This window comes from Centruroides vittatus, unplaced genomic scaffold, assembly GCF_030686945.1.
Source record: "Centruroides vittatus isolate TY-2023 unplaced genomic scaffold, ASM3068694v2 contig_970, whole genome shotgun sequence".
NCBI classification, from domain to species: Eukaryota; Metazoa; Arthropoda; class Arachnida; order Scorpiones; family Buthidae; genus Centruroides; species Centruroides vittatus.
Window position 1 is genome coordinate 1,555,582 of NW_027122643.1, and position 27,453 is coordinate 1,583,034.

The 27,453-nt window shown below is 24.2% G+C and overlaps 1 protein-coding gene across 2 annotated transcripts in view; it reads right to left on the reverse strand.

Annotated features, from left to right (window-relative positions):
- The window catches only part of LOC136985426 (cell adhesion molecule Dscam1-like), a 125,367-nt gene extending 113,884 nt beyond the window's left edge, over positions 1-11,483 (reverse strand). For both annotated transcript variants that reach the window (XM_067282704.1, XM_067282705.1), the window contains exon 1: positions 11,064-11,483. In XM_067282704.1, coding sequence (XP_067138805.1) covers positions 11,064-11,106 — 43 coding nt within the window. In that variant the 5' untranslated portion in view covers positions 11,107-11,483. The remainder of the gene's footprint in view (positions 1-11,063) is intronic.
- Positions 11,484-27,453: the final 15,970 nt, after the last annotated feature.

The window sequence follows — 27,453 nt, forward strand, 5'->3', positions numbered from 1 at the left end:
AAAAGGAATTATTTATTATTAAAAGAAAAGAAACCATCGGGCATGAAAATTCAACATGAAGAATTTTAAGTCACACAATCTTACACTTCCCCATCAGAAAACGCTGGCTGTTCATCATTCCATGATTGATGTCTTTTGCGAATGCTTACTTTCTAAGAATCTACCAAGTTTTCCTCGGAATTATGAAAGAAATGTGCAGAACAAAACAGATGTTGTAGATTTACGAATACAAGATTCTTTCTAGAGAAAAGAAATGCTCACTTTAATAGAACCTCAACGTTTCCAGTCAATCGCCCATAGTAAATATACATGCTATTCATTATTCGAAAAAACTTTATATTAGTTAGTATTACTTTTTTTTATTTTCATAAAATAGCATTTTTTTAACCTTTTATATACTTCTATGTAAATATAAGAGTGGGTGATATATTGCATCACTTCGATCCGTTCATTCATTCTGTCAAAATTTATATCAACAAAGTTTACATATTTTTAAAGTAATGTTTGTACACGTCCGCAATTTTTCAAGTTGAATTTCCAAATTCTAAAGCAACAAGAATTCAAAACAGCTCTTAAGAATTTTTCTTCTAACTTTAAACAAATATATCACCATTTTATGAGAAGAAATTTCTTATATTTTTGTGATAAACTGTATCTTTCCAATTTATATATATTCCTTAGATTTGGAATATCAATATTGTAATGAGGAAGTTTAGGAGAGATAACTTGGTTTTGCATTAAAGAAATCCTTTTACGGATACAGATTTGTATACGGTGTGTGTGTATATATATACAACATATAATACAAAAATATTCCGAAACTGTGTACATTATTGTAGTATTGCAGTCGATACTCCACATCGTGACATTTGGATAGCTGCCATTCGTTCTTCAAAGCAGATTCCAATTTCTTTTGAAAATGTGTCCTCCAAATCGGATATAAATTTGAAGAAAGTTTTTGTTATACTTGACAAAAGTAACACTTTTCGTCCTAAAAGTTTTGGATCTGTCATTTTTTATCTATGTTTTCAAAAAGATTAAAATTCCTAAAATAGTTACCTAAATAGATACAGAAATTTCATTGGCATAAACTTTAAAATATTTTTACGAAATATATTTTTATAACCGTTCATGATAAAGTGTAACATATATTTTTATTTAATTTTTTACTTTTTATATACGTAATGTCATTTGGCAAATGGAGGATACTCTCCTGGAATCTAGCATGTAGAACTATATAGAATTTTAACGTACATTTACTATAAAAGAATCATTTTTTTACTTCATAAAATACATAAAATATTTATATTTTTAAATTCATAAAAAATAAAAATTTACGTATAATTTTTAAAATATATTTGACTTAAAACAGAGTTGTCTACACAAATTTTGATTTCAGTCTAAAGAATAGAAGAGTATGGAAGATGTCTGTGAAATTTTATAATTTATGACATTTTACAATAAAATTTCTCTCTATAGATTTTTATATAAAATAGTTTAAAACATGGTCAATACTTTAAAAGAATTCAAAGAAGGAATTTTTTTCCTAACTTATGCACTAAACTTTTAAAAATATAGAAAATATTTAAATAAAATCGTGTATACAATGAACGGAAAAAGCGTTGATTAAACAGTCTTACTTTGTTGTAAAAAGAAAAAAAAATAAGTTCTTTTTAAGTGTATAAATGAATGTTGACATTTATAAAGCAAAAAGAAAAAGAAAACATAAAAATGTAAACAGCAAAAATAAAAAAAAGTACTACTTAAAACAAAGCATTTGACACTATTTTGTTAAATTGTTAGGTTGAAATTTTAACGCATAACAACAATTTTTTATTTATACCGTAATCTGACAGCAAACTGTTTGTATTTCATTAGATAAATGTCATATCTGACACATTACTTACTGTCACAAAATAAATAAATAAAATCGACAGCACAACTGTGATGGAGATAAACATTTTTTAAAAAAAACTTATAAAATATTTCTAAATATAACCTAATTAATACATAATTATATTATAATGTTAAAATAAATTAATTACACACAATTTTGATATAATAAAACATCGCCAAATTTTCAACTAAAAATAAGAAAAATCAATAATTACATTAAAATAAAGCGGGTCTATTTCGAATAAAAAATTGTAATATACATATCGATTTTTAAAATATTTTTGAAAATATTTTATATTATTAAAATGAATAATTTAACTATTTTTCTGTAAATATTTTTCCGTTTTTATAGTTATCAGTTTTGAAAACACAAAGTTTGTTCGCTCATCAAACTTATTCAGAGCAGATGTTATCGAAGTTCTGTCCTCTAGATGAGGTTTTAGGGAATATGAATGAAAAAAGGTGATTTTTTTTTACAAACCACGCGTTCATGAATAATGTTGATCCGATAGTTAAATTGATCACATGCTTGCTACTCTCGTCTTTGCTTCTAGACTTTTTCTCACTCCTTATTCATCATATAAGAAGCAAAATTTGGATCTAGAAAACACATAAATTTCTTATCATTATCTTTACATATTTCAACATACATTTTTCCTTTTTTTTCTGAATTCTTGTTTCATTTTTCAAATTTATTTTCTATTACTTTTAATTTTGTTTTATAACAAACTACAGAAAGTTTATTATTATACATATGAAAATATCTTCAAATAATTTTCTTTTATGAAAAATTATATTTATTTTCTTTTCTAATTTGCGAATTATAATCTTATTTGCTTTATTTTAAAAAAAAATTAACATAATTTTTATATTATCGGAAGCAAATAATGAGTTTTTCATAAAAAATGGTTCTCTAGAGAACTATAAGCAGATTTTCTTTATATAATAACTTCAAACAGCGAAAATTTCTTTTCCAGATTTATTGATTTTAATTTTATTAAAAATTTACCAGTTTTTGATATTTTACTTTAATAACCGAAAATAAATAAAAAAATCTCTTTTAAGATTATAATATACGCTACGTTACTTTATATTTTTTTATAACTGAGAGAATTTTATAAAAATTACAAATTTAATTTCAAATATTTTGACATAAAACTAAATTTTAAAAACACATAGTTGTTATTATATAAATTTATAAAATAAACATATTTTTTTACATTTAAAATTAACGAAAATGTTCAAATCTTTTACTTGATTTTCAAACGGAATTAATTATTAATCAACGTTTATTTTTTAAACTTTTTTAAAATAAAAAATATAATTTTAATAAATTTATGTTGAGAAATTATTGAGATTCATGTTAGTATTTTTTTTATAATCGATGAAATAATTTAAAAAAATAAATTTTGATTAATCACGTAACGCGTTATGATCATGGATTAAAATTTCGAAAGAAGATAGCTGTAATGATAGATGAACAAATAATGGATCATAAATAAAAGAAAATAAAAAAGGAAGATATAAACCTCAATCAAGTTTTCTGTCGATATAACCTTGATCCCTTTAACTTACTTCTAAATTTCATCATCGTAATCCGAGTAGTTTACAGAAGTTATGACTGCAAAACTCATTTTTACATCGTTCTTCTTGGATATAGAAGAAACAAAAGGAAATTAAAAAGTATATATATAACAAAAAATTGTTTTAAATTAATTAATTAAATCCAGCAGCTTTATTCTTGGTTTTTTGTTACGTTATTCATGAAAATGGATTCAGATTAAATTATATTCTAATCTCGAAAACTAGGTTAAAATATGGGAATGCTGAGGAAAAAAGAATCCCGTAGATCGTTACACATTAAAGACGCATTTTAAGTATTATTGGAAAAAACATAAATCACATAAATCGACATAAAACTATCACTCTTAAACATTATTCTTTATAAAATAATCATAAAATGTCCATACGGTTCCAGTGCGTTAATAATCAATCTACCATGTGGAGAATGACAGTATAATAAATAGAAGAACATCGTAATATGCTTTTCATTCTAGTTTAAATCGTTGTTGAATCTATCGTAATCTTATGAAACATTCTAAGTAAACTTTTAATCAAACTTTCTACATTTAATAAAAGAAGAAAGTCATTATTGGCAAGAGAATCTTGGACCAAAGTTGATAGCACGATATCTTTAGCAACCGATAGACAAGCAATCAATTAAGAACTGGTACATAAACATCTATTTTGACATTTTAATTCTGTTTAGATTCCGAACAATTTAAATAAAAGTTAAGATTTATATTTATGCAACGAAAAATTTACAAAATATGTCAAGGACATTGTTATCTATCTTCTTATATTAAATGTGACGATATTATACTTGATGTAAAATACACTTTATTGCAAAACACTTTTTCTTACTAATGTAATTTGCTGTTGAATTTCAAACTGATAGAAACTTGACCTCAATAACCAACTTTATTTGAATCTTAACCAATTCTTGCACTATTTATTTCATTCACGCTATCCACAATTTTATGAATATGTCACTTAATAAATATTATCATCATCATTACTACCAAAAATATATATATATATATTGATATATTTAAAAGAAGATTCAACACTAAATTTAAATTGATATCCTTTACAAATTCTTTCATATTATCAATATTTGGCATTATTTTATATTTAAATAAAACAATTTTATAAGCATAAAAACAAGAAAGCAGACACTTAAAAATAAATATACCACTAAATAATTTTCATTAATTGAAAATTATAAATTACATAAAACAGAAAAAAAATTTGCATTTATGAAACAAGTTTCCTTTCAACTTTCTAAATTGCTTTCAAAATTCATTTCCGAACATATAGATTTAAACATTTTCTATTTTAATTCTTTCTATCAGAGTTGACTGTTTAATGAAAATTACATTTAATTTATTTTTCTTCGAGAGGCTTTTAGTTAACAAGAGCACAAATTGCTTTATCCATCATTTCTGTTGTTGTTAGCTAGATATAAATATTTCAATTCAGAAAGGATAGACTTAATAGCGCATTAAGTGACGTTATTGTTTGAAAATAACGATTGCTAAAGAATTAACGTTTGCTAATTGTCATAATGTATTTCTGAGATTTTAATGATTTTTCTTTCTTTTCCCTTATTCTTTTGAAATATTTTTGCATTTAATAAATTTAAATAAACCGATTTAGTCACTTTAAATTGATTTATTTTTATTTAAATTTTCATTTAGAATTAATTTATCTTTCCTTTACTTTTTTTGAACTTTTAATGAAACTTTCTTGGTTTTTTTTCCTCCATCCTTTCTTACTTCAATCTGTATTATTTTATAAACGATTCTTAATTTTTATTAAACTAATATTCATTTTAATTAAGAAATTTAAAAATTTTCCAAGTTTAATTTTGCATAAAATAATTTAAAAATAAAAATTTTAAATATATTTCTAAACGACGCTTTCTTTAAAAAATAAGAATTTTTCATAATTAAATTTGATTAGTTACTTGCTTTAGAAATAATATAATTTTCCTATACAAAATTTTTCGAATTTGTTTCACAAAATTTTATTAAATTTACATTATAAAAATGCTATTATTTTATTCTATGAAATTCTTTTAATTTCCTTTTCTAATATAAAAATTATAAAATTTGTGTAAATTTGTTTACTTTTAGACAATTTATATAAAAAATTTTCATCTTTTATTTAAAAATGTTTTGAATTTACTAAATTAACATTCTTTTGATTTGATCTACAAATATGTAGAATTTTGTGTTCTAAAAATCCGTATTTTTTACAAAATATTCCTTCTTTTATTCGGTAGAACACGTCTAATTTAAGCTACAAAATTCTTCTAATTTTCTAAAAAAATTTCTTTATATGGGTATAAAGTACTTTCATTTTATTCTAAAACGTTTAAAGTTTTTTATATTAAAAATTCTTTTAGATTTGCTCTAAGAAATTTTCTCTCCTACTCAGTTATATATCTAAATAATAAAATTGCATGTATTATCAATAAGGTAAACATAGGATATACTTTTTAATAATAAAAATACATATTTAAATAAATAATAAATATATTTTAATAAACATGTATTAAAATATCGAACATAATTATAATATGTAATTTAGTCGCATGTGATAAATATTATTCATCAACTTTTCTTTAGGGAATAGCATGTAACTGTATAATAGAGCGTGAATATATCGCTCATTAAGTTTAATAGAATTGCATTATTAAAAATTAATATTTAAACACAAAAAACCTAAGTTGTATTTGTATCGATTATCACTACTAGAATGGAAAACACTCATAATAGATCCAACATTTTGTACTATCATGATCTTCAGCTACTAAGACCTCATTAACGTAATGGCTGATGCCTGCTGTTGGTGGGCCACTAATTACTGTTATTTGTATAGTCTGGTGCTACTCTAGAATTTTTCTCTCCACAACACTCGATTTGTTTATCAAATAAGGGACCAGATACAATTTTGTTGTCATCTTTCTAGTACGTAATAAATAGTGTGAAAATTAATTTACCTCAATTATCTTCCTTACCGAATTACATAGAGATGAATAAGGACATTTTTGTAAAATTTAATTTAATTTATGATGGTATAATTTGAAATTTCGAATTTTAAATTAATGTTTTCGACTCTATGAAAAATTATTTAAATAATAGTAATAATAATGATAATTTCTGCTTTACTAAAGATTCGTAATAATTTTCTATATAAAGAATATTTTTGTTTAACTATTAATCATTTGATTGTGTTACGTGAGTATGATTTATGCAAGTTTATTAAACTGAATATAATTATCGATAATTATTATAAATTTTCATGAATTTAAAATATATAATTCTTAATTTTATTTCTAATCATTTCGACTATTACTTTAACAAAGTAATTGAATTCAAATTAAAATAAACAATTTTTATTCGAGTTTAAAATATTTATTCTTATCTAATTCGAATCTTTAAATATTATTAACTCGTGAAAAAAAAAACACTTTTAAAAATTTATAATTTATTCTTTTATATGTATATAAAAGAATTTTAAAAAATCAAAGAATTATTATTAAAAATACCTTTATAAACAAATATTATAAATATACATCATTTGTTTACTTTTATTTCAGGTATTAATATATACAAATTTCTTTAAACATTATACATAATATGCTTTTGATTATAACAAATATTTATCTAGGGAAAACACAATATTTTTTGTTTTCATAATAAATAGAACTTTTAAAATTAGAAAGTAATCTATTTATAAAGATGGTGAATTAACTGTAAATATCATTAATAATTTGAAAATTTAACTCATCTTTCAACACCAGACTAACAGAGGAAATTTTCATTAAAATGTTTCTGGAAATTATTTGCCATCATATCAGAGAAGATAATGTTTGTTGAACAAAGTAGAGAAAGGTCAACAGCCAGCAGACTATACACTGTGGATCCCGTCTGAAAGGTAATAAGCACTGTTAATCTTCGCCATATACACTAGCTAGGAAATTCGTTTTCGATGAACTCCACTAATCCAAAACTGTCTAAGCTTCTACCACAGTTTTCTGTGGTTATATCTTCAACTATATAATTTTTTCTTTCGTATCGTTACACAATTCTCTTTTGTCCTCAGATGTAAAATGTAATATAAAGTAAAACTAAGTATTAATATATGTTTTACAATATTAAAAATCTGCATCAACATGTAAATAATTAAAATATATATATATATATATATATATATATATATATATATATATATAAATTAGATACGTGTTATCTTCTTAAAACACGATTTTAAAATCACAGAAATTTTGTTTCTTTTTTAAAAATTTATTCAGAAATTATTGAAGAAGGTAATCTTTGCAATGAAAAAAATTATTATAAAAATGTTTAAAAGTTTTATTTAAAAAATAAAACTGAAAATTACATTCGAGAGTATGTATAGGTTAGATTATATTTTACCAACGCGAAAGACATTTGTACATTTTTTTTTTTCTAGAACATGTTCTTTCAATGTAAACCTTCGTGAAAAGTTTTTCTCGTCTTTTTTTACAATGTAGAGTAACAAAAGTAAAAAGTTCTTTCGTATTCTTTTCAAAACATCAATCATAAAGTAGAAAATCAAACTCAACTAAACGAAAAATACTGATGTGGAGATTCTGTGCTGATCATTTGATGTATAAAACAACACGGAATAATACGATTGAGAAAAAATTATCTTTCGAGATAAAAAATATATATTTAATATCGTGTAAGAATATATTTAACGATAATAAATTTTACATAATATTATATAATAGAAGTTAACAGGATATTTCAAAATAAGGTTATGTTAAAGTAAGTTCAAGTTAAGCAAAAAAAAGTATTTTTTTTCAATTGAAAAACTGATCAAAATAAAAATATTGCAAGTTCTGATGATCTGATGAGAAGTTCCATGTCAGTTCTTTTCTGTCAGGGCGCAGGTTGGAATTCCAATTTAATATAAATAAATAGAATCGTCATTAGTTTCTTAAATGGAACTCTAATACGAGGAAAACAGTTTATAATTAGTATGGTTGTAATATTACCTGTTAGTGAATGATATAATTATATTACATACTGCGTACAGTACATCAATGACTTATACGAATAACATCTGTATCTATAAGCTTATTTACACCATGAAGATTCGATATATTATCGCATGCTTCTAAATTATAATTCTACAATAATAATACAAATAAATATTTCTTTATATAATTAATTATTTTTTAAATTATATAATAAGTTATTCATTGTAAAAATAAAATATTAGACATTCATATACCTTTATATATTTATTTCTGTTAACTCTGCATATATATTTAACACAGATGCTAATTTACATATGTTAACTGTTATACATGAATACAATACAAAAGTTTTATGTATCCATATTTATAATTATTTATTTTTAACTGTTATCATCTTCTGAGCACCAAAAAATATTTTTGTCAGGTTCGAATATATATTTACTTTAATTTAAATTGCATAAATATTTGTATATTTGTTTTTACACAGTTTAAATGTATACAGTACTGTACGTATTATTATACGTTATAAAAAATTAAATTTGAATTTAATTATTTCATTTAATATTCAAAGGTAACTTTATTATATTAAAACGGCTTAATACTTTATTAATTACTTAATTAATTAACTGCTAAACATTTTAAGATAATTAAATCACTTACTAATTGTTTACTGAGCAAACTAAGTTTTATTCATCTCAAATATCAATATTTTTATACTATAAATTTCTATAAAGAAATAATAATAAATTTCCTTATTATGGAAATAATAATGATATAAGTATTTTTTTATATCCTCATTAAGAAATTACAAATAATTTCTATACATTGTTCGATATGCAAATATCATGTAGATAGAATAAATTAGTAATTTCACAAGATACAAGTAAAGTTTTCGAGTTTGTTTCGTGAAAGCTTTTACTCTTAATTTAATCCATGATAATTACCATAATATCGACGTACGTGAAAGAACATAAAATGAAGAATGTTGGAAGCATCTTTGATCTCCATCTGATAGAGATGTTTACCAGAATAATGACTGTAATCTAATGGACAATAATAGTAGTAATAATAATAATAGTAATAATGACTATTCCGTGAGGGAAAGGTATAATGAAAGTCTATTTTGATATAGAAAATAAACAGTTAATTTATAAGCAATACGTTACCGCTACTTTAAATATAAGTAGATTATATATTGATGTTTTATGTAAAGAAAAACGTCAATTTTTTAAAGATTTACGATAGAAACTCATTTTTTAAACATTTAAATTGGGTAATATTACCTTCGATACGTCGATATAGTTTAAGAAAAATAGTTGGAGATGTATTTTCCTATATTTCCGATTAAGTGTCAAGAGAAAATGAAGTTGTATTTCGGTATGTGTGCGACCAACCAAAAAATACAGAGCATTTGCAAAGAGAAGGATAGCTTCTTAATCAAGTCCAGAAGATCATTAATTTTCTTTTCTTTTTGTACGCACATTTAGAATGATTCAGCCGTACAAAAGGCAAATTGATATCAAAAGAAGCTACTAGGAAGGACACCATCTATTATTCTTAGCGGTTTGTGTAAAGTAATCGCTTGAGATTGCATATAACCTCTTGGAATTTTATGTCTTTAGTAATTGATTGTAGCAACGAAACGATTAAAAATTGAAGCAATATTGTGACAAAATGATTTATCTTCTTTTATTGAGAATACGAAAAAAGAAATTATATTCTTCCTGTTTTAAATTAATTATTTAGTCGAATAATTTCTAATATTAATTTTTTATATTGACAAATATATCTGTAGAACATTAAAAATAAATTTCTAGGGTCGCTTTTATAAAATAATTAGATTTGTATAAATAATTGTGATTTGTCTACCGTAAAATATATGTATTTTTTTCCTATTTTCTACAAAATTAATTATAAAAAGTTCTAATAAATTATGTTATTTTATTAAATTTTTATTTTGATAAATGCTACCTGAAATAATAAAAACTAACTTTCTACGTTTTTCTTTTCAATATTCTGACTTGTCATTTTATGAAGTAGTGAGACCTGTACAAATAATAATGATTACTTTAGATTATATATCTCGAAACAAGGAAAAAAGTAGTTTCTGTTGAGAAAACAACTAAACTTTTTTCTGTTTCAATTTCTCTTCTTTATGGAAAGTCTTTAAGAGTTTAAAAATAAATCAGATACTTTGGCAATGTTGCAAATTCTTTCAATTTAATAAAGTTTTCAACTATCATTATTCATTTTACTTGATTTATCATAACATAAAAAGTTTTTGGAGCGATTTAAATAAATTGATACCTTTAAAATTTAATATATAATTTAATTAGTTTTATATTAAATTACTTGCATAAAGTTCTTTTAGTAATAAAATTTATAAATCTAAAAATAAAACGAAATGATAAATGAACTTTAAGGTTAGAAAATAAATAAAGATTTTCAAGTGTGTGTATCTATCTATCTATATATATATATAAGCTACTTTGTTTTTGTAAATAAAGAACTCGACTTTCTTCCAAATGTCCCCTATAGGGAATTGTTACAGATTTTGAAAAGTTTCTCCTACCTTGTAAAGAAGTTAGCAAAACGGCTGTTACAAGAGACCACATGATGAGGAATAAAATTTAGCCTAGGAAAACAGCAGATACTAGTTTTTCGGTGGAGAGCTATAAGAAGACATCAATATCCACTGTAGCGTAAGGTAGTCCTGGAACAAGACTGCCGACTATCAGACATCCTGCACTGTCACTACACGGTCCACTTCATTCTGTCTGTACGCCTTTACTCCCGATAGCTTATCAGAAAGCCACTGTTCTCCTAAGAACGAGTCTTTCTGGTATACCTGATACGCTTTACGCAATCGTAAAGCTAGAATTTATCTTTACTTTGACAAAACGTTGAAATAGGAAAGGAAATGGAAAACGTCGAAGAGAGAGCACCGACTGGCTATTGGCACAGAGCACATGGATGTGCTGTGCTGCTTTGGTGAGGCTGCACAACTGACTGGAGGTAGCATGGTCTCTCTACCTGTCACGCTTGTCTCTGCATAAAGGGGGCGCTGCTCCGTTTGAATCAATACGTTCAGTTTAGTTTTATAAGGCGTTTGCTTACTCAACTTTGATAAATTGTCATTGAAAGATTGTTGATTTTGACTATCGATGAATCAACCTTGCAAATGATGCTGAAATTTCTCTTGCATCATTTTCTCTGGATAAATAATTGGCAAACTTTTCTTTACTATTCACTTTTGCTTACTTTTAATAAACTATTGATTTTTTAAACAAATAATAAGAACTTTACTCGTCCGAATATTTTATTGTATTTTTCTTTCCACGAAATTTTTTCGCAGTTTAGTATTCGTGTAATTTATTTTAATCACAATTTCACATTTAAATAGAATATACACATATAAATATTTAATAAAATAGATGCGTTTTTTCGTATATAGAAGCGGATGAAAATTAAATTAATCTTATACGTATAAGATTAATAATATTAATATATATATATATATATATATATATATATATATATATATATATATATATATATATCTAATTTTAAAAATTTAAATATTTAATATTGTAAAATAAGTTTCTTGAATGTATTTTTAAGTTTGTAATATATTTATTTTTATACTAATTAATAAATTTATTATTATTTTTTTATATTCTTTATGCAAATATTAAAGTTTTATCTAAATTACTATAAAGTGCTATTTTGTCTTGAAATAAATTTAAAGTAATTCTAAAAATGACCTAACAAAAATAGTAATAAAATAAAGCATCTAATTAAAACCAAAAGAACAAACTATAAATAAACATAATTCTTAACATAAAAGTTTATTTTTAATTACTTAATTATTAAAATTGCCTTTTAATTCAATTAAACGTAATTTTAATTTAATTTTCAAATAATATTTAGAATTAAATATAATTTTACAAATAGTTTTTGTATTAAGGGGGAAAAAAGTTATATGTAGAATTTTGATAGGATGTCATCAGTTTATATTAGAGTCAGATTTGTTATTATTGCTGAGAAAAATACGCTTAACGCTTCAGTTACTCCTAATAACTTAATATAAAATTTTTTTTCTACTGGTAAAATCATTTCTAACTCAGGCAAAACTTGTTAATTATCATTATGTACGTTGATTATTTATACTGTTGTATTACTGTGCATTATCGAATGCAAAATCTACTTTCTAAACATAAAGTACTCTCAGACGACAGAAAAGCAGTATTATTTTTCCGACGAGTTGGTGTTGGTATTAAGGCAATCTTTATTCACCTCATTAGTGTAATTAAATGTGAGGTAATTATTTGGAGTGTGGCAGATGGTCTTTCGTGAAGAGGTCGTTAGGGAGATATGCTATGTAAAGTTTATCACTTCACTAGTAATATTTTCCTTCAACTTCCACGTACGTTTCATAATTTTAATCACACGATTAATGCATTGAACATCATTATTATTGCATTGATGAAATTATTAAATTTTCATATCAGTAAAGATTGTTTATAAGCACAATACATACGTCTTCAGTTTCGGAATAATGAAGTTGTTTGACAACTTTGAAGTTTCACCAACTGTAATAAGTCAAATACTGTCTTTTGCCGTAATATCAATTGTGATTAATCTGAAAAGCAAGAATTTATCACCATTTATGAAGTGCATATATTAAATGTACTCAACTGGAACTTCCTTTCTACAATTGGAAATTCCATGTTTAATATTTAAAGTAATATTATTCTAGATTAGTGTGTTAGAATAAAAAAAAAGTTATTTTAATCTACATGCCAAAAAATAAAATATTATAAGCAGGTAAATGGTTAAATTACAAAAATTCTGCTAGTTTTTTATTTTTTTCTGCTTAGCGGAGTTGGAAACTCGAGACACATTAGTCACGAAAAGAAGGAAAAAAATTCAATAACGTTGACAGATCATGTCACTACTTCGTCGACATCTGTCGTAAGTTTTCATAATTAAGGTGATACCACGTGACTACATGACACAAAAAGATACATTCTTGGCAAATTAGCAAAATTTCATAATACACATACCTTTTTTTTAAATCATACTTTAAATCTTTTGATAATCTGCTGGAATACACAAAGACGTAAAAAAAAATTTGTAGTACATGATGTATTTTACATTTTAAAGTTTTCCTGTCATTTGAATCATCATGGAATCCCATTCGAGCATAACTTCCTTTTTTCTTCAAGTAAAAAAACTATCAATATCAACCATAATCATTTATCATTTCAGGAGAGTTTCCTTCATATGTCTTCATTTTAAACAATATTATAGAGCTTCTATCAAGGTAATTATTTTTAAAAATAAGTATATTTTTAAAAATAAAGTATATTATATTTATTAATAGAAAAAATATATATTTAACAATAAATTAATTTACTATTTTAAAAAATTCCGTCATTATTTATTTACATCTTATTTTTATGAATTTTAATGAATGTTTATTCATTGAAATTGACAAAAATATTTATTTTTTAAATAAACATTCGTTAAAATAAATAAAATATTAATCTTGCTTACGTTAAAAGAATTTTAAGATGTTTAAAGAGTGCCGTAGTGTTTATTTTATAGATATATTACTCGAAAAATTCAAAAGAATATCCGAGATTTGCTTTAAAACAACATTATATCTGTCATCTCTACGGTAAACTCAAGAAAAAATATATATATTTTTGTGTAATAAAATCCCTAACAGCGATCTTTAAAAGCAATTTACACATTTCCAAATAAAAAAAATTCTGGCTATTTACGCAATGATACAGAATGACCGAGTTGATGCTATACTTGAATGCGAGAAAAGAATTATATCCAGATACTATGTGCGCTGGGCTATTCTCAAGAGATTTTCGAACGTAGCGGATAAGGAATCCGGGTACTCAACCTAGAGTGACTGACAGACTAGAGTAACTCATACCTCTGTAACAGGCTCGTAAGGACCCAATATTGATCTTTCATCTTACCTCTCGAGAATAGAAATCCGCCATCGGCGCTTGCCAAACCTTCTTTGGGATAGAGTGTGTCGCAAGGGCTACTTTGCTCGATGTATATTGACGTTCGGGCTGCCTATGTCCGTTCTCTAGTTCTCCATAAGGGAAAACATTGGTTTATAGCTTTGCCCTAATCTACTTCTGTGTATTGATCTGCCAAGTATGTTCTGTCAGCTTGGAACTGCGAAGCTAGTAAAGCTACCTTCAAAACAAGTGACAACTTTCTAACTTTGTTACTACAAAAACAGAAGAATGGTACAATAAAGTTTTCTACTCACCCAACGTGTATTTGCTGATCTGTTATAGTAACAGAAAGAAATATAGCTATTAATACTCCCGAGAATAAAGTAACAGCTTTATTGTAAAACTATTCGTTTTTTTACGTTAAGAAATTTACATTTTTCAAATAAAAGTCGAGCAGATTTCTTTTACTTTCCACATATTTTAAATATTTGTTATAAAATTATTAATTCTCTACCGCGTTACATTTAACACAGAATTATTGTTTTCTCTTAATTAATATATAAAATATAATAAGTTTATATTAGAGGAAAATTAGTAAAGCCTCATATGGTATAATTTGGTATGAAAATTTATGAAACTTTATAAATGTTACCAGTCAAACGAGATTACATTACCGGAATCTAAAACTGATGCGAGATAACGTAAATCTAATGAAGATACCTGGAAAATGTTGTCATTAAATTTTCGTTACTGTAAAACTTGTTCTCTAGTTTATTCTACGTTTTCTGATTTAGTTTGTTTCTCTTATTCTATAATCATATTTTTTAAAAAAATCTATAATATATAATTATTTAAATATTTACATTTTTTCCTTTACCAATTGTTTTTTAAGCCTTTAATCTTATTCATTTTTCTAAAATGTTAGTATATTTATACTCTTAACTGATCTTTTAATTTATTATAAAATTACTATTATTGTCAGTAAAAAATAAACAATATTTTTTTTAAAAATATGTAAAATAAAAAAGAAAAGTAGCCAGAAGCTGTGATCGGTATCTTTCAAACTAAACAATTTTTGATAATTTTATAAATTATTATCATTATAAAAGAATAATACATTTTAAAAAAAATTCCATTTTCTCAAGAAAATAAAAAATCGTTACTGTTAAATTTACATCTACTTCAAAATTGAATAAAGTTAAAAACGTGGTTTTCTTTTAATGATGAAAGATAGATAAATATCGCCGCTTTTTCTGATACAAAGTAAAGTTTTTTAATAAAAAAAATATAGCATAATAAAAGTGGAAAACTTGCTTTAACTGAAGTATAACAATATTCAGAATAATTTCGTCAAAGAGCAGAGTTGAATAAGTCACGTTAAATTACCCACCAACATTCAACATCGTAAGTAGTCTTTCTCACAGCACGACCGCTTCCTGCATGACAACACCTAGACTCCTAACAAATAGCTTCATTACTGGGGCCTAGATGTTTCTGCACTAAAATATGAGAAATACGCTTTAAGTATGGGACAAAGAATGCAAAATATGCAGTAAAATCTTTAAAAAATAAGTGTTAAATTGGATTTTTCATTATTCTACACACGTCTATTATTATTTTTTCTACTATGAAACTAAAGTTAAAATTATTTATAGTGGATAAGCAAGAAATATTTGTTGTATTTTTTTGATAAAGTCGTTAAGTTTTTAAAGGGGTTGAAATTTAAAGAGAGAAAATGGTTTTACAAGTGTTATAGATAGAATTGTAGTTTAATTATTGAAATAATATATAATAATCTTAAATAAATATTCATGCTTCTCAGTATCATTTTTTTTTTCTGAGCTGAATAATGATACAAAAGTTTTTCTTGATATTTTCAATTTTAAAACATTTTTTACAGTTTAATCATTCGGATAATTATCTAAAAGATTTTTTATTCAGTTAATTAAGCGCGTGTTAGAAATACAGCTTTATCCGCATATAATTTACCCATTATTTTAATAATTTTATTTTTAAAAAAGTATGTTTAAAATACACAAGAAACCTGGAAGAAAAGCCAAGTACATTTTTAAGTTTTATTTTTACTTCAAGAAAAGAATTATAATGTAATCCAGTTTGAGTTTTGTACACGAACTTACGCACTATCATGCATTGTGTGAACAACGCATATAACGCAACATTAACTTTCAGAACAGATGATGTATTTATCACGTAAAGTGCCTGCATGTAACCTATCTACATGGAAGATGCTAAACTGGCAATTGTCATTTTTTTTTAAAAAAAGTACAACTGTAACGTATACATTCAGACTCTGGTCATTAAAGACACGATTTACACATAGTAATGGGGCAGTGATCAATGAGGCGAAGACAAGAGAAGATGAATATACAGCAACAAATTTCCTCTAGAATAAATCCCTCGAGAAATGCTTCTAGGTAAGTTTTGGTTTAAAAAAAATACGCATGTATACATTTCATCGGGATCAAAATCCATTAAAGTAAACACATGTCAACGGTAAATGGCTTGGCCTGTCCTCAAGTACAAAGTTATCAATCATGATTTAGTGTTTGTTGTTGGGTTTAGCTAGCTAAGATTTGTGTCGAGTACTCCTCCCCTTTGAAGACTTTAGGAAATGCTATTTCTACACAAAATGTTATTAGGCACAGAGTTTGAAAATGAAGACAAATAGGGAAACAGTTATAGAGACTTTTCTTTGTTGATGACTAGACTTTTTTTTTATAATCGCATGTCAGAGTATAACATTCACATAGTCTTTAAAACAAAAGTCATGTTACCTTTTATAAATTCTCTACTCTTCACATTATCAAATGCCAGTTTGACTTACACAATCAATAAGATTTTAAATATAATGATTTAATAAATAAAAATTATATTGATATGTATTTTAATTCTTAAAATTTAATATAATTTAAACTGAATTTACTAATACGCAATATAATAAATGTTAAATGTGGCTAATTTATAAACAAGTTGCATTAATGGGTGATAATAAAATTATATTAGTGACAATTATCACGAATGGAATAAATAATGTAAATTTTATTAATTATATAGCGCAGTATAGCAATTTTATGGATAACTAAACATCATTTTCGAGGTGTTTACTTCTAGTCGCTGTTTATATTTTATAAAGTTGATTTATCGAATAAAAAATAATGAAAAATAAATAAATAAATAAAAAGTTATTTAATTGGCAATTTGTATCAAATTAATTACGTTGAGAGAGGTTTTATACATTTTTTTCAATTTTAATAATATATAACTAGAGTAAATTTATCAATCTCTTTTATTAAATTATTATAATTTAATAAAAACGTGATGGTATAAAAACGATTAAATCTAATGAAGCGACGTTAAAATGTATTTTTTTATATTTAGATTCATTTTTATATCTAATAAATTCATATATAAAGAATAAATTTAATTAAGATTTACAAGGAAAATAACAGGTAATTATATATTTATTTTTAACCCTACTTAGAATATTAAAAATATTGAATAGATTTAAATGATAATTAATTTATTAATCAGGCGGATTTAATCTTTTTTTCTTCTTTTGCTAATGAAAAGTATTATTAGATGATATTATAATTATATATAAGAGAAATGTACTTTTAAGTAAGTTATTCACTACTGTAAATTATGTAAATAGTCAAATTTTAGAATTTATATAAGTATATTTATAAAGATATTCTTGAAAAACTTTATATAGATTTTTCCCTCTAGAAATTTATACTTGTTTTCAGCTATTCGAGCTGAATGAACGTATATATTTATAACGGAATATAAATGAAAAATGAATTTATAAACGGAACAAAACATATATTTGTTTTTTCACTTTTATAGCCGAGTATAGTTTTAAATTTTTTACTAGAAAAATATATATATCGTTTTTCCTTAATATGCACTTCGACAAGAGATAAAAACAAACTGTCAACGTATAGGCGCAACATAAACTATCTAATGCTATTAATGTTACATTGTATATAATTTATGAATAGAAACTATATATCCGAACTTACTGTAATTTTTTTATGATGGAGAATTGTATGAGATTGTTATAAAGATAGAAATAGTTGCAGTGAAACTGATATTTGTTATCACGTAAGTATGATTAAAATTATTAATGTATTTATAATACTTTTTAGATATTAGATATAATAAAAAAAATATATAGTTTAAAACAAAAAAAGAAAATTTAATAGTGAATAATAAGATTTTTCACTATCAATATCGTTACACACATACATATTTTATAAAGCTTAAGCGACTTTAAAGTGCACTTTAAAACAGTTATCTTGTTTAATACCACAATCGCTTTAAATCTAATTTTCTAAAGCACATTATCTGGAAAAAAATCAAAACAAACGAAATTCTCCATTTCAATAATTACAGTTAACTTTCCTAAATATAGAAATAACATTATTTATTTAATGTGAAATGTGTAACAGTTGCTAAAGTTTTACTAGTATAAACGATACTTGCTTTGATTAAGTAATTTATTAAAGTGTCATTAAAATTCACTAATCTTTATTGTAGTTGGAGAAGGAGGCCAAAGAGTCGTTGCCAACATAATTAAAAGGGCATCACTGGTTCCACTAGGTCGTATAACCTTTTTTTAAGAGTCTGAGCGCTCACTAACGATTAAGAAGTTTTGTGTAAGTGAAACTGTTAAAAAGGTGCAAAGAACGAAAAATACTTTTTAAATCAGGCAAGAAAACAGAACGTCACGCTAAATATATTTTAAATCCTTTTACTTATTTATTGTATATCTCCATTGAAAGTTGTTCTTTTTTTTCGTGTTTTTTTCCTGTTTCTTTTTAATGTATTCTTTTGAAAATAATACATGTAAGAAAATTAAACTCTAACAAATTAATTCAGAAATATTTTACCAATAAAATTAATTAGAAAATAAAAAAACACTCACACAAACACATCTTAAAACATTAGTTGCATGACTGGCTTCATTTAATGTAAAAACACCGTTTCATTAATTTTTTAAACTAATTTACATGAGAATAATTTAGAAAAGAAAAATTTACATAAACAATTTTAAATCCCTAAGTAGAAGTAAACCAAATCGTAATATATGTAAACACGATATGCATTTAGCTATCTAAGATTTCAATTTCAATACCAATCATTTCTATAATGGTGTTCAAAGTGTGAAGAAAATGAAATAACTAACTTCGTCTTTCGCTCATTAAGCAGTTTGAAGTACTTTCTCATGTAAACAAGGTACTTGGAAATAGAATTTCTAGATAAATTGTACTTCCCATCACGTCCTGGCATGAGGAGATTTGTTTAGTCGAACAGACAATGTCCGTGTTCCTTAATTCTACAGCAGGAATGTATATTGACTTAGTTAATTAATGGATTTTGAGACTGTGTGTTTTACAGAATAGTTGACATTCAATCATTAAAACAGTTTTTCTTTTTCTTACAACTTCTCTAAACAAACAATCTTTTGTACAAAGAATATGTTTGGCTATTTTTTTACCATGTTAAATCTGTTACAAATACAAATTTAATTTAAATTCTCTTTCACTAATTAAAAATTGTTAAATTTGAAACAAAGAATATAACACAAAAACTGTAATAATTTTTAAATACGTATATATATTTTTCCGAATGTATTACTTTCTTTTGTGTAGACGACAACTAATTTATGTAACCGCAAGAATTCCAGTGATGTAGGAGCTTGAGAAAGAAATGGGAAGATGGAAGTACTCGCTATTGTAGTTCTTTATGGAGGACGTGCCGAAATCGTAATGGATTATGGATACGAGAAAAGACGTTCTAGCGCAGTCACATTAAAGGAAGAATTTGAAGTTCGTCGACGTTTCAGAGAACTGTTCGTCTGTGATATCGAAGACGACTTACAAAATTGTGCCGATGTCACTTTACCAATTGGAGTGTACTTGTATACACTCCAGTTCGAAAGAATCTGTAGTTTTCAACTTGCAGTTTACATCTTTACTTTAGTTTTTCTATGCTTAACGAGCTGCATTAATAATAGATGAAATTCTAATGTTTTCCTTATCATTCAATGATTCGTATTAATGTAAATGTATCGATTAATTTTTCATTCTAGTAATCTAGAACTATAAACACGTGAAAAGATAAATTAATATTGAAGAAGAATTCTGAAGGAATAATATTCTTTAAAAAGAAGAATAAGACATAAGGGCGTAGAAAGAAAATAAATTGTATTGCGCAGTAGGAATTGGTTTCTGGTAGAAGTGGAATGGTACTTTATGGACATTTTCAATGGCTTAAAATGGCCAATACTGAATATTTTTCTCTTTGATGATAATATATGATTTTATTATTAAAATTTATCTCTCTCTAATGGTAACTTTTGTAATGATAGTAGCTTAGAAGGATGTTGAGAATACATCTTCAAATGTCTATTGTCCTTAATGCTTTCTAAATTTTTTACTAGAAATTCTTGAGTGCAGTTTCTATACTTTTAAGTCTAATTTAATTGAGCATTTTTAAATTTTAATATTTAAAATATTGTTTTCGTGTTCAATTAATATATTCAGATTTGATGAAATAAATGTGAAAATCAGAAAATGTTACATAAAACTAATATCAATAAATTGAATGAACTTAGTGTCTTTGTATAAGTCTCTTACATTCTTTAACACAAGATTGTTCAATGTTATTAGCATATTTAATTACAGGTAAGTTATTCAGTTTTTTACTTATACAACGAATTGAAACTATACAAAATAAAGTGTAAATTTTATTTATGTTTGTATTCACTGACATATTTAAACTGTAGTTATGGTTATATGCATAAATATATTTATGAATTTTTTGAATTACAGTATTATTTATTTATGCAACTGATGAACCTATACGATTTCATCGTTTCAACAATTGATAAAACACAATACGATTATAATCATAGCATTTGTTTTATCAATTAATTAATTATTCAATTATTTTATCAATCATATAATTAATGTTGATAATGACTAATCAACATTAATTATATGATTAATTAATTCCATTCTCAAGTTTACATAGAAGCATCATGCGCAGGTGTAGCTGGATTTAAATTAATTACTATTGAATAAATAGAATTTATTAATACAAAGATCTAAATAAGATCTTTATAATAATAATTTCTAAATAAGATCTAAATACTGTATTGACAAATTACTTGTATATTTGCATATTATTAACAATAGAATGAATTTTTAATATTATATAGAAAATCTTAACAATTACACTGCAAAGATTTTGCAAATGTTACTCGAAAAGCAATTTACCTAACAATATATTATTGAGAATTACAACAGAATACAATTCTTAACTATATAAGATATAAAATACTATAAGGTAAGGTGTAAGGAATAGGAATTTGCGTTTTCCATATTTTAAAGCATTTAATTAAATACGAATAGATAAAAATATATTTAACAAAATAGGTAGAAAATTCATCGTTTTTATCATTTAAGAAGATTAAATTAGACGTGATGAAGATTACTTTTAATTACTTACAGTTGTTAGATTTGTAATGATAAGTATCATTGATATTTTCATGTACAATTTTTTATTAAAGAAATAGCTAGTGCAGTTATCGTTATAACTCAGAGATGCGCTATACCGAGAGGATAATTATGATCACTTATTGCTTGCATAAAAATGACAAATGTTCCTTGTCACTTTCGCTTCATAAGATCCAGAAAAAGTTCAGTTGAATCGATTAGTTTAGAAAGATAGCAAAAGTAGATGATAAAATGTCTCATATTTAATAAATTCTAAATACAAAATAAAGTTTTTACTTTTTAACAGTTTTAAAATATTATATAAGAATATTAACGATTTTTATAGAATTTTATATTAAAATTCTTGTTATGGTTTTACTTTAGTAAAATATAAAAATCTTCCCAATTAGATGAGAAAAAGTATCTTCTATTTTTTATATAAAAATAAAAATCTGTTTTTGTTATCTTTCTCAATTTTTCAAAAATTCTTGATTGAAAAAATCGAAAAAAAAGTTTGTTCGTGGAATTTTAAAATATATATCGAAATTTTTAAAAAGAAATTTTCACAATAAATGAACTGATCGAAGAACACGATTAGAATATATATGTATAAGAGTAAGAAACAATAAAAATTGAAAATATAGCCACATTAATTTTTGTATTTAAGTAACTTCTTAATAGATAATGAGTAAAATATATCCTTAAAACAATTTTTTACAATTATTGATTAATACCGTATTTTACGGACTATAAGACGCTACGGATTATAAGACGCACCTTAATTTTGGAGGCAATTTTTCGAAGAAAAAAATGCGTCTTATAGTCCGTAAAATACGGTAAATTAAACAAATAGCTTATTTAAAGTTTCATGAAGCGATAAATACTTTACAACAATACATCAATAGAAAGGCTGTAACTATATTATCAGCTAAATTCATTTTAAATGACTGTAATATATGTTTTAATGCAAATGAATAATATATAAATATATTAATAAGTAAGAGTGGTTAAATTTTAACTTTTTAATTATTTAAGTGCATTTTATAAATATTAAAAGGCTAAAAGTTAAGCTATTTTGACTTATGAATATATAGCCTAGAAAGGCTACATTATTCTAAATAACTGGGTCTAATCTTTATTACTTTTAAATTTATTGATATTTAACTAAAATGTATTATAGTTTTATTTGGTTGAACTTCTAGAATATGAAATTAAGTATTTAATGACTTTTATAGTTTATTTAAAAATTTTTTGTAGATAAAAATTGTTCAGTTAACTGCTTTTTTCGATGAGAAAATTGTATCTTATCTCCTGTTTATACTAAAAACAATAACGAAATGCTTGAGAATAACTGTTCATGTTAATTTTATAGGTCATTTTTCCCCGAATTTTTCAACATTCTAATGCCATTAGATAGTTTATGTAGAAATATTAAATCTACAAATGTGTGTATATACAAATGCAGTTACGATGCAAATAGTTTTTGAAAGAGAGTCATAAAATCAGCATAAATATTAATTTTCGAACATTTTACTATTATTATTAGTACAAACAGATGAATAGCTTTCTCATTGAGAAAAGTAATTAATTAGATCAATTTTAATTTATAAAAGAGCTATTAAAAGTAACAATAATTTAATTTATTATTTTGAAAAATGTTCAAGTTAATCGTTTAAAGCTTTCCATTTTAAATTAATATATCAAGTATAAGTTCGATAAAGCTGAATTAATTTGAGACATCCTGTGCATATATATATCCGTATCAACATCCCATATTATATATATACATTGTATTCTCGGTATATATTAACATTATACAGATATAATGTATAATTCTTAATTAATATTACTAATATGCAAAACTTAATACAAATAATTAAGTATGTAAAACTTTTCTTATATAAATATAAAAAAATTTATTGATTTTTATAATGTTTATTAAAATTATTATTATGTATTATTCTTGGATTTTAATCTATATTGTCTTATTATTTATTTGTGACATATTCCTTATTATTTTCTTATGATATAATAATTTTATATATATAATATATATATATATATTAAATTTATATCAAATATTTATGGCAAAATCTTAAAATTCTGTTAAATAATTTATCTTTTGAAGTTATTCTTGATAAATAATTATAAGGCACGCAATTCCAAAGCCTATAAAATACTGATACTGTAATAAATAAGAAAAGCACAAAATACCAAAAAAAAAAAATTCAATTTAATTGAATGATTTTCTGTTTAAATATGTTCATGTAGAGTTTTTTTAATGAATTTTTATTTACGAAGGTATAGAATAAAGATTTATAACTTTATAAACAAAATTTGTTTTTATGTCTAACCGAAATACTACTTAAATATTTGTAAGATAATCGACAAGACTCTTGCCTAATGAAATGTTATGTTAAGTTTTAAATTCCAATGTAATTTCAAAAATATATGAAATATAAATTACTTAGAACGTATTAAATAAACATAAGTATTTATTGATGTTGCATACAATAAAATCAATTGAGAAAATCTTTAATTACTTTATATTTGTTCATATCACTGTTTTAAAATACGTACTGTACAGTACATGAATAATGGAGAAGATTTTTCGACTATTTTGAGATAGATTATTTCATTAAAATCTGAAATGTTTAAATGTTATTTTTAATTTTTAACTAAAATATTTTTTAGTTCGTGAATATTTTAATTATTTATTATTTTAAAAAGAAAATAAATTTGAAAACTATTTCAATTCGAATTTTAAAATGTTTTCAAGTTCCTGTTTTAATTATTAATCTAATTTTGAGTAAGATTTAGGAATCATTAACGATAACGTCAGCCATTTGTTTTTAAACGTATTTACTCTATAAATGAACCACATAAATTAGAATTTCAAACTAAACATTTCGATCACTGTTTGACATGATTAGCAATTAGAAAAATTCACCTTTCCTTTTATCTTATCCCATTATTATAAAGATTTTAAAAGCTTTTATAGAACGCACGCAAGATATACAACACAAATAACTATTTTAAACTATTTTATTAATTTTTAAAATTCTTTTATTCAATTACTGTACAATACGATGCTTCTTAGACGTAGATGCCTCTCCTATTAACGATGAAGAATAATTCCAATAAAATAGAGTAAACAAATATAAACCATAACAGGTAATTACAGTGTTATATTATAACGACGATAACAACATTCTATACTAAAACGGCATAAATTTAAGCTAATTTTATAAATTTTAAATAAATATAAAATAAGTATTGCTGTACACGATAATTATTCTTTAGCGTGCATTACATCGCTTGTTATTTGTATAAATTTTTAAAGAAAATGTCTTAAAAGAGTAAAACCACTGTTAAATTTAATGTAATTATAGTTTTGTTATTTTTTCATTTTATTTCAAATTATTAACATTGAATATGTAACGTAACAAGATGTGTATCTTTTGAATAAATTTCAATATTATTACTTTTGCAAATAATGACTTTTTCAGTACCATGTTTTCAATGGATGTCTGCGATATTGTGGCTATCTTCAACTGCTCTGAATAAACGAACGGTTTTCATTTAAGTCTATTTTCTTAGGTTTTGTAATTATAATACTTTTTCAAAATAATGACCTAGTGTAAAATAAAGTATATTAAGTACTACAATATGACCTAAACTTTAGAATTTTATGGGCCAGGTAGCTGTTACTATTAATTACACACAATAATTTTAGACGATTTAGATTAAAATCCGAGAATAATACATCATATATGTATATATCCTTTTTTAGTTTTCTATTTTATCACATTTAAACATAGAACAATAGAAATAAGTTTCTTATTAACAGATGCAATGTTCTTAATAAAATCTTGTTTATTACACCTTCATATATTTAAATATTAATAGCAAGATAAATTATAAAAATTAAAGACTATTTATAATGAAATTATAAAATATTCACTATATATTTTAAATATTTTAAGGCTAAGAATGTTAATGATTTCATGATTGATGTTTTGGTTCCAGACAAATAAAAAGAAAATTAATTTTTCTTTCATGACAAAAACCAAGCAACAACATGAAAAAGACCAAAACATATGATGACTTATTAATTATCATCGAAGAACTTTTTTAATTAAAAAAGACAAGAAAAAAATAAGTTAGTGAAATCTGCTTTAGATATAATGAAAGTTTAAAAAATTCATTTGTTAAATACTATAAGTATAATAAACTTCAATTTTAAAGCAACGTTTTGTAACTTATAAATAATGATTAACTAAATAAATTTGTTGTTGCTTTACTATTATTTAATTAGTAACGTTCATAAAGCAAAGCTTAAATTTTGAATAATCTATTTAAAACAATTAGCGGATGTTGTCGTACAATTTAGTACTTCACCAGACTTTTAACTTGATTTTATATTAAAAAAATAATGGTCAGACCAATAATAAGAAAATAAAACTTTACTAAACTTATATTAAACAGCTTATTAAACTTTACGATAGTGTCTCACGAAAAATTTAACGTGGTATATAGTATTCTGCAATAGTTCCGACAAAATAACAATATATCTGGAATAGAAAAACAAACTTAATGAATCATCAAACACCTGATGCTGAAAAATGTTTATTAAACAAACATTAACGTTTTCGACCCAATATGTAGGCCATCTTCAGATGCAACCGAAATTCGAACGTATTTTAACTTGACATTTAAACGACAAAACGTTCGAACACTTTTACATTTAAATTTAAAACAAAATACTAGATAAATTAACAAATAAATAATGAAATAAAACAAAATATACTAAATGAACTAATACAATAACGATGTAAATAATATAATAACAATAAAATAATAATAATAAAATAGAAATAAAATAAAATAAAAATAAAAATGAAATAAATACACAAAAAATACCTCTAAGTATAAGGGCAGGTAGGGGTTAAGAATTTTTGTGTTTTAGTTTTTCTAATATGTAGAATTTTCATGCGGAAACTAGTCCATCCGCGTCCCTGGCGTTAATACAACCATCCTTTAATTTACTTATATAGATTTCGATTTTTTCTTCGTGCATTGCTAATAATGGGGAACGCATAGCTCTGAGGATAGTCGCTTCATTTCATTTAACCAGAGAGTCCTCTGCTTGTGCCATACAGGATAAAACTGTGTTGCAGTGCCCTTTATTAATGCCATATTTGTGCTCTTTAAGTCTGATAGCTAAATTCCTTCTTGTGATCTCAATATAGTCCTTCTTAATTCATAATTCCTGATTTTCGAGTGGAATTTTATATACGCCCGCTTTTTTTTTTTAAATCATGTTTTTATCATTTCTTAAAATATTGCATAAATTAGGCTCTCTTTTGAAAACTATTTTTGAGTGTTTTTTGTCTGACACTTGTTTCATGATGTTCTTGATGTTTCGATTATAAGTAAACTTGGAGAT